Source organism: Eucalyptus grandis, chromosome 9, assembly GCF_016545825.1.
Source record: "Eucalyptus grandis isolate ANBG69807.140 chromosome 9, ASM1654582v1, whole genome shotgun sequence".
Classification (NCBI taxonomy): Eukaryota; Viridiplantae; Streptophyta; class Magnoliopsida; order Myrtales; family Myrtaceae; genus Eucalyptus; species Eucalyptus grandis.
Window position 1 is genome coordinate 35,352,994 of NC_052620.1, and position 13,601 is coordinate 35,366,594.

The window sequence follows — 13,601 nt, forward strand, 5'->3', positions numbered from 1 at the left end:
GGGAAGGACACTAAAAAGGAAGAAAAGGGAAGAAGATATCGTTCACCAGCTGCAATCCTTGCTTTGTCATTTGCAATTCCGCGTAAGTTCTCATGATGTGATATGGATTGAATCAAAAAGAGATACTGGCCAGGAAACGTGTTTCAACGCGTTTACGGTTTGAAATCTTTCACATTAAAACAATAGATTTCATAATGATAATTTAGATTCGAAAATGCGAATATTTCAAAAATTTATAGATAAAAATGAAATAAATTGAGATTTGATTTCAAACTTGAACTTTCGCTAAAAAGATTTATGAAGCTCCATTTTTGTGGCAATATACATATATATAAAAACAGTGTATTGCCGAGTGACATACAAAATGAGAAGTTAAAACTGCAATCATGATCGCATATCGCCGTACCCCACAAAATTTGTTCGTGGGTTGTACTTGACTGATATGCTTGATCCTACAACAATTTGAATTTATTCCGTGAAAAGACATGAATCTCACTTTCTCTTTTTCCATTCAAGTCAATTTTGGTCTTTTTCACATTCAAATGGGCATGGCTTTTCTCCTAGTAAGTTGAGAGAGAGAATATTTCCCTAAACTTATTTCCAAGTTCTCGATATAGGTAAAGCAGATGCTTGAAAATGCATGATACAGCTAGATTATAAATTTCGAACTTAGGCTGCTTCCTTCGTATAGTTCGGAACAAACCAAAACCGGGATTTACAAATTTTTCACTTAGGAAAAGGGTTAAAGATGGAAATTCACTCCCTCCAAAAGGAGAAGCTGGATCCAGTGGCGTTCATCATTTCATCCCCTTCCTCTTTCCTTTCCTCATTAATATATTGACCAATTTGCCTCATTTTAAAAGCGCTCTAATGATGAGATTGCTAAAGCAATGCCCGCAAGTCAAAAAACATGTGCACTTGAATCATCACTGCACTCCAATTGCCTGCCCGCCGTTTGAGAACCACCGTCTTCCTCTGCGTTGCGGGGGCGGCTGCGGTAGTTGCACGGTTGCTATCTTGCTGCGGTCAACTTTAGTAAGCTCTTCAACATCTTCAACATCTCCCCCCAAAACCCAAAAAAAAAAAAAAAAAAAAAAACAGAGAGAGAAGGAAAACTCTAATATTGGGCTTAGCTTATTCCTGTTTACTTTATGCAGCTACGTTCAAATCAAAGAGAAACATCACTTTTAGGCAATGAGGAAGAAGAAATTGGATGAAGATATATTGGGGAGCTTAGGCGCGATCTAAATTACATATTGGTGTATGACAATGTAATGACTGGCTAAAGCAGAAAAAAAATCATGGCATTTGATTATTTCCAACTCAAGCACTGGATATTGTTTGTTCTAATATTCAACCATTATGTGCAAATTGTCTTAGGTTGGAACCACTTACATAGATTAAGGATATGCACTTAACTAGTTAATGAAGCTTACAAAACTTTCCATGAGCTTGTATATGGTTGGCTTTCATGCTCGTGCTCTTGAATTATCAAAAGAAAGTGCAAATAAAAATCATGTGGCCCATATAATACCATAAGGGCAAAGGCCATCAAAACCCATAAACTATTCCTACCGTAACACATTTACTTAAACTTTTTTTGTGATACCAAAAATCTTAAACTTATATCTGTGTGACATATTTATCTTCCATCAAAGTTTCATTAATGAAAACTATTAAAAATTCACCTACATAGATGCTAAAAAGAACAATGTTGGCATAGCTCCCATGTGATTTAAATGAAATAAAAACAATGTTAGTTTGTCAAACAAATCATCTAATGAAATCTTGATGGAAAGTAATTGTGTCATATATATAATTTTAGAGTTGTTATGTCATTGGAAAAAGTTTGGGGTAAAAGGTGTCACAATGTGTATAGTTTGGGAATTTTTATTTCACAAAAAAAAAAAAAAAAAAAAAGAGTAAATATATCATTGTAGGCATAGTTTGAGAATTGTGGATTTTTTTTTCCTTTGAAAAAAGAGCAAAATGATGGATTTTTTATCGCTGTCTAGAAAGTTGATTATGAAACATGTTTTGAAGAATACAATCCGCAGGCGAAAGTAAATTCAAGCAATACAAAATAAAAAGCAAAGGTCGGATTGAGGTCATTATATATATATATATATATATAGTTGGCGTACTAATTTTTTCCCTAAAAGCGGTCTCGTTCATCATTGATTCGATAATTAGTGAGAAAGTAGATGGTCAAAATCTCAAACTGTGAGGGGATAAAACTGCTTGTGTAAGACTTTCCTATCGCTAAATCATTTTATACCGTTGTACAATGGACCATGTATACATAAAAGATAGGAAAAAAAACAAGAATGGCTGGACGAGCTTCCTTGAAATATTTTGTCTGCTGAAAAGTACACAGAACTTCACACAGCGCTGTTAGGATCTCTTCTCATTGCATTTTTCCCCCTTCGCATGTTGAGGGCAACTTCGCGAGCATGGCAGGAACCGCTTTTCCAATCCTTAAAGGCAGGTCGGCCAGCCTCAAGAACATGACAGCTCCATCAGGCCCGATGAGATGCTTTCAGCATCGAGCGAGCCTAGGGAGCTGCCGGGACATGATCAGCCCAACTTGCGTTCTATAGTAAAGTGAAAGCTGTCATCGTATGGATTCGGCAAGAGAGGAGTCCATGATTGTTGCACTCGAAATTGCCTTTGGAGACCCAACATTGCAGGAACATCCCGGTGCGAAGATCCATGTAAACTCGGATCCTGGGCCCTTGGCAGAGCCCGCCAAGTTAGGCCCTTTGATGATCAATAAAAATTAAATCGAATTATCTTATATCTTTAGATACATTCATCATTCACGAGTTATCACGATTTAAACTTTATGGACCGTCTATACTTATATAAGCATTTTAGCGGAGACTGCACCTAAAATAAGTGGTGCCCACTGCCCAGACCATCTTCTCCTCCGCTCAGCGCACCTGTTCTGGCCAGAGCACAGCCTCCTGTGATCTGCTTGGGCGTGCGTGAACCGGAAACGAACGCTAAATTACAAGATCATGGCAATGTGGATTCACCTTTCCATGGGCACTGTATTAAATGTCCATGGATCCTCAGTACAGTTACTATAATCATAGGCCTGAAAATCTTAAGTTGCCCATCTCAACCACCCGTAGTAAATGCCACATTCTCTAAAATGTACACTACAGAGTCACAGGCGCACATTCTGTTGAGTTTTCATTCGGTAGTAGCTGGCACTTGCCTATTTCGTGCCCCCCTTAGAAGCTGTATCCTCTTCTAACGTACCACTGGGCATGGCCTCCCAAACATTCTCTTTATGCCTCTTCCCTTGTCAGTTTCATCTCCCTAGAAATATTTTCTTTTAAATCTGTTCGCGTAACCCCCCCGGTTCATGATTCCAGTTGAGAAGAAAGAAAATGAGGAAATCCCACATAGCCCGAGGATCTGAGGCGAGAAAACATGGCGAGGACTTCGAGTTTGACCCAGCGTTGGACTTCTCTGAGGTAATAATTCCTATGAGATCGAAACGAGATCGCTTGTGCTTTCGAGAAAAAGCGATAGCTGAAGGGGAAAAAAGAATTTCGGTTTTGAACATTTAGGAAGAGCAAAGGTTTCGTGTCGTGTTACCTTGTACATTGGAGCAGTTCGTCAAACATGAACTATTACGTGAAATGAATTAGTCCTGAAAACATATCGAAGTAGCAGACTGTTCTCTTTCAAACAGTAGATGAGATTTTCTCTAGTCCGAGAATGAATCCCTTTTTATCTGTCATCTCTTGGGGTCTTATGGACCTGCTCTTTAAGAGAGATTAATTTCACCTAGTTTTGGCTTCTTCAGATCTTAGATGAAGCAAGAAGGCACAAAAGTGAGGAAGAAAGTCCTAGAGCTCCATCGCCAGGAGCAGATATCGATAGGAGGGAAGTCAAGAAGAGCAAGAAATCGTGGAAGAATTCTCTCGTCTCCTGGTGGGTGAAAGCACACAAGAAATTTGAAAAGAAGAGCAATTCCACACTCAAACCTGTAAGTGGTTCCAGGAGCTCTAATCCAATAAGAAATCACGTCTCCGGTCCAATATACATGAAGAACAGCGGGCCCGGGAAGCCAGGTGAGCGACCCTGCTGCTCGTTCTCAGGCCCTCTGACGGGCCTTTCCAGATCCTCCTGGGAAATGGGGTATGATATACCCTACGCAGCTCTTGACCATAGCGAACCCCACCGTGCAAAGCCATTTGGTCCAGTCTACTTTGTTACCTAGCAGATCATAGCCGTGAGAGGACAGTCGCGCCGTTATGATCAGCATCTAAAAGATCTTGTAGTGGGCATGTGATGGAGTGCTTAAATGAAAGAACTGAGTAGCTTAATTGATTGTCTGGTGCATTTTGTTTCGATTAATTGGTTTTGCTTTTCCCTTCACCGCATTTGATAGCTCAGAAGCAGTCCACGGACAGCGAGGATATAAAGCAGGAGATTGCGACTGATCTGTTAAGACATCGTGGTAGGATATTACGTTTGTGATTATCCTGCAATAAATCCCAGTGATGGTGTCTATTTTCAGGAAAGAAGCAATGTAGTCTTGAAAGCTTCTTTCTGTTTCATTTCTTTGGTCAAGCGGTGAGATCAACAGCCGAAATGAAAGAAACGATAGCTTTGAGGAAAGGCTAGGCTTTCATCAATCTGTGTGATGGACAACCAGCAGGTCTTGAGGAATCATCCGGTGCTTGAAGTTTCGTTTAGAGATTACAATCACAAGCCACCGTGATTTAACCGCAGTCAATCAGTATAATCAAGGGCGCATATTCTGCAAAAACTAAATTCACCGAGGCGGAAGTGAAGAACTGAATCTAAGCAAGTTCACAATGCCAAATTTTGAGAATGACTGATAATAGAAGAGAAGTTGCTGCATCAAGATAAACGGATAAAGCAGATACATTCTAAAAGTACAGAGAAGAATATAGACTTATGTACATGACTGAGTGTGAAACTCGATAGCTGAAGAATTTTGAGCAAACAACGCAGTATCTTCACAGCATCCTTTAAATGAAAAAAAGTTGTCACATACTACTACATCTTTTGTCGAAAATGATGGATATCCATTTTCCATCATGTAAAACAGAGAAGCTGTTTTCTTTGCATATAATGTACTCATCGTAAGGAAGTCATCGCACCCTGACTCAATAACAGAGACCAACTTCCATCGATACTATTCAATCAAACTTCTCGTTCTGTACAGAAAAACAGAAGTTCAAGCACCCCAATTTGGGAAAAGCTTGTCTTTCCCAGCAAATTCGGCAATTCTCAAGGATTTCCAGAGCAGGACATCCAAAATGACGTTCAAAATGCCAGAACTCGACATCTTAAATGAATCATTGGCTTAAAAAGGATCGACGAATCGTCATCTTAATTAATCAACCACAGCAGAAGACCGCTGGCATCTTTAACCCATAATTCCGTATTAACAAGGCAGACTTCTTCCAACTTGCTCCACATCAGCAGAAGTAGGGCTGCAAGTATTCACTCTTCTTTCCCTGCTCAAAAGCCTCTTCAAAGACCTCAATCTTGTAGTCATCGGTGACTTCACTTCATCTTGCACACACCCGCTCGTGGATGGTGAAAAGGACGATGTGCTCTCCATTGTCTGCCTCGGTATGTCAATCACCAAAGCCCCATCTGGCTGAATGGAGGACGAAGGCGACTCCGTCGATTCCTCTGAAGGAACAGGGCCTTCCTCCAGAGAACCAGTCCTAGAGCTAACCTGAGTGTCATCACCCCAGAACAACACATTAGTAGGAAAATTTGGGGAATCCGTGGAATATCCACTAGCTAAAATATCTTCAGCACTCAATTCGATGGATTCATCAACAGATTCGATACTGTTTTCCTCAGGACCAACATCATTACGACTCTCAGGCGCTCCATTGACGGAATTTCGACAAAGCGGGCAAGTCGAATGCGATTGAAACCACATGTCAATGCAATCTACATGAAACCCGTGATTGCATTTGGGCAGCAACCTGGCTTTCTCCCCGTCGACAAGCTCAGACAGACAAACGGCGCATTCAAGCCCGTCCTTGAACTCTTTGGGCCGAAACACGATGACCGGGATGGACCGCAGGACTGAGGGATCCAGCCCCCGGCGCGTCGCCACGGCCGCCATCTCTTGGCCGGGGGCGAACACGAAGCGACGCCGCGGCCGGCGGCGGTTGAGGCCCTGGGGATGGGGCTCCTCCGTGCGCCACCAGAACCACTTGGCATACAAGTGGAGGAAGAGAACAAAGACCACGACCAAGAAAAGGACTATAATTGCTATCACCATGATCTTGCCGGTAATCTCGACGGCGGCAGAGTTGTCCAGCGTCCCGCTGCCCTGAGAATCGGACATTGCTTTCTCCCTCTATGTATGACGATCAAGATTCCTCGACGACGAACTCAAACAAAAGAACTCGCGAGGAGCGAATCGCAAACTCGTCAAAACACCAAAAAAGGCGAGAATTTGAAGCGAACCCAGATGAGAAAAGGCGCTGCACTCTCTCAAGAACCGGGTGGCTATGCCGAAAGCCAAGAAAGGTCCTCTTTGCTCAGACGATTCTCGAGCCTTCCTCTGCAAGTTCACGAGAAAAGCCGTCACTGCCCGATGAATTATAAACGGAGGCTGCACCAGATATAGGAGGAAGGGAAGTTGGAGAGAAAGTAGGAAGGAAAGCGAGAGAGAGAGAATGAGAGGAGAGTTCAGACTTGAAGTTGGAGGAGAAAGTACAAAGGAAAGCGAGAGAGAGAAGGAGAGGAGAGTTTAGACTTGTTCTTCGGGTGGAGGAATTTGGAAAATTTAAGAGAGAGAGAGTGAGGAAGGAAGGAAAGTTCAAAGGAGAGACGGCCCGGGCTGAGAGAGGGAGATTCCACCTCCAACTTAGGACTTGACCAACTTCGAAGACTTGGACTTTTTATGCTGCCCAAAGGGAGGAAGGAGGAGGAAGAAGACGACGGCAGTCTGGTCCGCGGTGGGCCAACGGAGGGAGGCGATCGTAGTGGCTGCTGCTTCGCTTTGCGTCTCTTCTTTTCGTCTCCTCTGGTGTCGCCCCCACGTTTGACTCCTGAAATGGCCGTAGACGACACTTCTTCCCTTCCCTCCCCTTAAAACACCAGTTTTTTTTCTTTTTTTCCTTTTTTCCAGAGATTATATTATTTTCTACAGCTAAAATAGACGGTCCAAGATGTCAAGAAAGTGTTCCAAAGATTAAAAAAAAAAAAAGAAAGTTCATGAATAAGACAATCTGCGGATGAATCCTCGCGGTAGATTTGGCTGATAATTTAGATTCTTTCCCATGAATTTTCATATGTACCTTCCGTACACTAGCAGGAAGATTTCTCGTGAAACTTTTCTAAAAAACATTAAAAAATATATATGAAGAAAGGAAAATATCTACAAAAGCTAGTCTAAATAGGAAATTGATTAAATGATCATAGAATAGAAAACTTGAAGATTCAAATATCATATATTGAGAAATTTCTCAATATATAAATTGTCATGAGAATTCAAAATCAATTTTTTTTTTTTTTTATACATTGTAAGTTCATGAATATCACGCATGGACTTCAATAGGATTGGACAAAAACTCAATATCTAAATTTTTATGTGAGTTTGCTTTATATTGTGTAAATAGTTTCGCCTTTCAGGCATTTTTAAAGATATTTGGAGAAAAATCTCATCTCATGTTCTCATGAAGCCATTGCAAGGGTTTGAGAGATTGTTTATGTCTACACGTGCGTATGGATCAAGGATAATTTGCAACTTCACCCTTTTGGAGTTTATCCCTTATTACTATCAATTCTTTTTTTTTTTTTTAAATTTGACTTTCCATAAAGCTAAGGGCACTGCTGCGTTTGGAAACTGCATTTCCAAGGATCCTTGAGGGCTAAAGGCCTTTGGGCCAAGGAAAGAGTGTTTGGGAAGATTTTTTTACTTGCATTTGGGAAGGCTTGCCTTCCCATAGGCCTGAAAGCCCAAGGCAGGTGGGGCTGCTTGGGCATTCAGCCTCTCGGAAGGCTGATGGAGAGTAAGATAAAAATTTCTTCCATAAATGTCCTCGTTAACATTTCGTTTTTCCGGTTTTGTCCTCGTAACTATTCATCTTCTTCTTCGTGGAGGTTGGCGAAGTTGCACTGAGCTATGAGGGGTCGCCGACGAGCCGAACAGAGGCGGCAAGAGGCCTGTGTCACGGCGACCGTCGGCGGCGAAGTCGCGTGACCTCGGCGACCCTCGCGAGTCACGTCGCCGGACCGCCGCAACCCCTAAGAACCACCAGACTGGTCGCAGCAAGGTCGCGCGACCGCCGCAACCTCGGCGACGCCGCGACCCTGGCAGATCCGGGTCACCGGGAGGTCTCCGTGACCCAGACCGGCCGTGCGACCTCCGGCGACCCAAATCCGCGCGCAGATCCGGGGTCCCCTGAGGTCGCCGCGACCTGCATCCGGGCCACGTGACCTCCGTGACCCAAATCGAGTGATCGGGATCGCGCGATCCGGTCGTGATCGAGGTCGCCGCAAGATCGGGTCGCGGCGACCCTCGCCGGAAGGTCGCGCGACCGCCAAGCGCCGCGACTCCGTGCGGAGGTCGCCGGCCGCTGACCGGGTTGCGGCGACCCGCCGACCGCCCGCCTCGCCGGACCGCCCGCTCCACGCCGGACCCGCCTGACAACTTGCCCCTCACCAAAGGTGAACCAGCCAATTTTTTTCTTTTTTTTTTTAATGACAAAAGTCTTTTACACGCTTAATTTGTCCAAACACTATTTAGCTCAAACATACTTTATAATGGACTTTTTACAAATACGATTTACCAAACACAATTTGCATTTCCAAAATCCCCTTTAGCTCAAAGATCCTTACATTTTCTCAAGGACTTTCCCAAAAGTTTTCCCAAACGCACCCTGCCTCCTTGCCAAACATACAGTTTGTGAATTCCCCCCAACTCCGGCCAAAAAGACGAATTAAAAAAAAAAAAAGGACCTGAAATCCCCCAAACCTTTTTGCTTTTTGTCTCCTAGAGACCCTCAACCGTCTCCTTTGAGACCGCAAAAACAGTTTTTAGGGGACTGATTCTGTCCCTAGGAAACACCATTACCACTAAGAAAATGAGACTAGGAAAGCCAACCGGCGGATCTAAGGGAGGATCGTGGGCTACGATCGCTCGTCGCCTCCGGTCGATGTCTATTTTATGTCGTTACTGCCGGGGTTCCTTGTGTCATTAGCTTTTGGGACAATGCACGATGGTCTAAATGGCCTATGCATCGCCGCTTTGTCACCTCGTTCGGCTGGACATCTATGGAGGGGTACATTGACAGAGGCACCTGCTCCTACGACAGGGACTCAAGCGACCATTTCATGTCTGATATATTGGTTAGGTAGATAGAGAAAAAATGCTGAATTTATTTTGTGGAAAACGAATAATGTGAAAAATATTTTTTCATAAAAAATGGAACAATTAATCAATGAAAAATATTTTGATCTAAATATTTTCGTGGATGATAAAATTTTCTGTTTTCATTCGTTTGTTTTAACAAATGATACAAGCGATTATTTTTAAGAAAATGTTATCGGGATTATCCTTTTTTTGTGAAACAAAAAGAGCATCGATCCCAACAAATTTATCATTATTATTTTAGCTTTATTTGTTTCATGAAAAATAAATAATTTAGAAAATATTTTCTTAAAAAAATATAGATTGTATCGCTTGAAATAATTAGTTACCGATAAATATTTCCGTTGTTGATAATAATTTATGTTTAAATATAATTGTAAACAATGAATTTTTTTTTATTCATTTGAATTCTAGTTTAATAGAGGATAATCATCAAGAATTTATTGCAAAAATAAAAGTAGCCTAATTTATATATATATATTTATCAAGCAATTCCGTTTTGCATAGAAGAGAGTAGACATAGGGTTAACATAAAAAATATACAGTCATTTTGGCGCGACTTACTAATTTGTAAACGGTTTGTTGACCCTTTAGAATGTAAAATGATACTTTATGTCCAGCCTTCGTGTGTCTCAAATCCTTAACAAACGTGCGAAAATCTTATTGTCTAGTTTTCCAAGATCAAAGGCCCCGAATCGGGACCTTCTCGAAGGGGTTTGACCTTGAGGGTCAAACTAACAAGCAGAACGCAGTTTAATTTGACCCGAAAGCCCAATTTTTTGACCCGTGGGAAGGGAGTAGTATATTGTTCATTCATGTCCAACCGAGATGAATGATACAAGCTGCAATTCCAGAGTCCATTTTATGCCTAATTTTTGACCCGAGGCCAATCCCCGTGCTGCCGATCGTGGTCGGACCAGGGGTCAACCCAGTTCAGCTTCAACTAGCATCCCTGAAATTAGAATATTTCACTTCAGAGCCCATCTCATCGACCGCCACCAATATGAGGTGGAATAATTAAAAATTATGCGGCACTTCAAATAAATTACAATGGCTCTCTCTCTCTCTTTCTATATATAATCTTTTCCTTTTGTCGTGTCATGGTATATATAATCTTTTTCCTTTGTCGTGCCATAGTGGTCGCCTTTGTCTCGACCTTGGTATTTGATAGTCCTTTGATTTTCCGAGTTACGTGCATAAGGCTCCCGGGTTGTCCTTTTCCTGCTCGTGTTTTCTGATTTTATAAGTTTTGACTTTTATGCCCACATGGGCCTCATATGATAATCATGTCGAGAGATAATAAGAGGATGGTGCAATTCAAAATAAACGAACGAGGGCGAAATCATGAGAGAAATCGATGGAAAAAAAAAGCACATTCATTTCAAGCGTCAATATCTACATCACGGAAAAAGCTAATCACGAAGAAATCTACTATCAATTAGAGAATTGATAGTCAAATCAATAGCAAACAAACTTTGTGCACTCACCTTGAAGCTTCGCTTTAACAAGACATGGGAGGATCAAGTCAATGTTGGTGGCACACTTTGTGTCAAGAAGGGTGTCAAGCCACTCTCAAACTCTATAAACTTACATGTGAAATGTTGTGCCCATAGTTTGACTGTGACATTGATATAATCTTGCTTCTCACTTTGAAAACTTTAGACCGGATCAATTAACGAGCTCAAACTTGAGATGGAAAATAACAATTCACATTTATCTTACTAAGAAAACTCTACGTGGACTTTTGCTTTCTTTCAGATCTTGCGAGTTACGAATATTGACTCTCTCTCTTTTTTTTTTTTTTTTTTTAATTCAACGCACTTGAAATTTCTATAATATTTGAATATCAACTTGCAGAGGTTCACGATTCTTACCTTTTACAAAAAAAAAAAAAAAATTGCAAGTTCACATACTTTTTCGTATTTTTTTTCTTGAATTTGAATCATTACTTTAGATTTTGACTGTTTCCTACCTATGATCAAGTCTGAACAAACAAGCTCTAAACAACCTCGCAATAATTGGATACTTGCCCACTTTCTATCCTATTAAGTAGAAACTGTGAAACGAGCGTAAATGAAAATTGAACACCAGCACACGTGCTTGGACAATATTTTAAATAATATTAAATCAACTATTTTATATATATATATATATATATATATATATATATTTTTTTTTTCTGGATAGAGCTCGTAGACCTAAATGTCCTAACCCCAAATCCATCCTACAATTGGTCGATTGGCCAAGGACAAAATGATGAGTACTTAAAATATCAAATGATTTCACAGAAAGAGTATCATATGATCCATGCCGGCAAAATCTCAAATAGACAGTCGTTCCAATCTCAAAAGTTTGATCCACGTATTATCACCCAAATCAATTTATATATAATAGAATGAATCATAAATTGAGTCATTGTCAACAGCCATGGCATGAAATCACTAAGCTTGCCGTGTGGTCCATTGATGTTCTTCGTGAAGAACGGATCAAATGTCGGGATGAAAAATCGATGCTGGATGCGAAGAAAAGGACAAGAATAGTGGGGTCAAAATCCAACAAAATCACATGGCTGGCGTCCCTAACAAATCTCTCCATCACATGGCTTAGCGTCACATAAATATTGGGCACCAGATCTGCTCAGTAATCGCTGCCCAGAATTTATTACGTCAACAAGAGTAATCTTTTTTCTAAAAATATTAATCCATAATATTACCTTTGACACACATAAATAGTCTATAAACTTCGGCCTATAGTTTTTGAATGTTAAATTTGTTTGGTGTGATCCATGAATCTTAACTTAGGACGTGTTTGGTAATATTTATGCTTTTCTATTTTTTTGTTCTTTAGCATAGAAATAAAACAAAAATCTGTTTGTGTACGTTTTTGTTTATGGGAAGAGATTTGGAATCAAATCAAGAAGTAGACAAAAATATATATTTCTTTATTCCAAAAAACAAGTCAAGAGTTAAGCCCAAACCATTTTTTTCTCTTTTCTTTTCTTTCATTTTCTCTTTCTACTCTTCCAAACAAGCTCTGGCGAATTTGTCAGAGCCTTGTCGGCTGGAGCCTCGCCGTGGTTGGGCGAGGCTTTGGGTGACATCGCCGGCTCTCATCTGGTCAAGTGAAAGAAGAAGAAAAGGAAAAAAAAAGAAAAAAAAAAAATGTAATAAAATTGTTAAAATTTTTTAAAAAACTTCTAAGTCATAAAAAAAAAAAATTGAAGGTTATATCAAATGCATTTCTACTTTGAGAATATAAATTTTATATAGTTATTAAATGTATTCTTCGAAACTTCTGCAAGGAACAAAAATAAAAATAAAAATGTTTCTCAACAAAAATTGTTCCTAAGAACAAAAACGTTGTTCCTAAGAACAAAAACGCTACCATACTCATTCTTGATATGCAATGTTGTCCTCAAAATTTTAATTTGTTTGATGTGGTCTTTGAGTTTTTTTTTTTTTTTTTTCAAAGAATGATATTGTGCATTAGATTGGTTGAGGGATAACATTGAAAAAATTTAAAGTGTAAGAACTATATTTGTACATTGGACCGAACCAAAGTTTATGAACCATTTGTATCATTATTCTACTTAAATACGCACATATATAATCTACCAAAAAAGAGGCAAAAGAATAAAAATAAGTAAACAACTAAATTCTACCTTTGACCAGAGTACGAACAGGTTTCGCGTGTGCTGACGAGGAGATAATCTTCACTTGGGATGAAGGGAGGTGAAGGTGGGAAGCATCTTTCGCTTCTTTTGGCAAATCCACGCAGCCCCTTTGTCGCACCGTTTCGACGTGCAAGATAACGACGCGAATTCCTTTCTTAATTCACCTAATTGGTAAGCAACGCAGAATTGATTGCCTAATCCCGTCTCAAGACCTTAGGCTGGTCCAACCTCTAATACTATCCAAGCTTATGAAAGGAATCAATCAATCCTCATTTTATTTATTTATAAATTGCTTGTTGCCGGTTCCCCGCATTGACATCCGAAATTAGGGGCTCTTTAAGTTGAATTTCTAATAATCAAACCGGGTTAAAAAGCAATTATGGCTAGACCAGACAGTATGATTAAGCTGGGAATGATTCGGGGAAGCGCACAATTCATTGAGTATATATGGAAGTGCGGTTCAACCATTTTTATTTTATTTTTTCACTTTTTTTTTGGGCATAATTCATTCCATCGAGAAGAGAAATTACACCA

General features: G+C 40.3%; 2 protein-coding genes across 2 annotated transcripts; one reads left to right on the top strand and one right to left on the bottom strand.

Moving 5' to 3' along the window:
- The first annotated feature begins 3,247 nt into the window (after positions 1–3,247).
- LOC104419534 lies at positions 3,248–4,410 on the top strand. Its single transcript, XM_010031216.3, has 2 exons — positions 3,248–3,485; positions 3,821–4,410. The coding sequence occupies exons 1-2, from the start codon at positions 3,399–3,401 to the stop codon at positions 4,235–4,237; spliced, it is 504 nt and encodes a 167-aa protein (XP_010029518.2). The 5' UTR covers positions 3,248–3,398; the 3' UTR covers positions 4,238–4,410.
- A 452-nt stretch (positions 4,411–4,862) lies between these two features.
- Positions 4,863–7,047, bottom strand: LOC104419535 (RING-H2 finger protein ATL3). The gene has a single exon (XM_010031217.3). It carries the CDS (start codon positions 6,359–6,361, stop codon positions 5,435–5,437), a length of 927 nt encoding a protein of 308 aa, XP_010029519.2. The 5' UTR covers positions 6,362–7,047; the 3' UTR covers positions 4,863–5,434.
- Between the last annotated feature and the right edge of the window lie 6,554 nt (positions 7,048–13,601).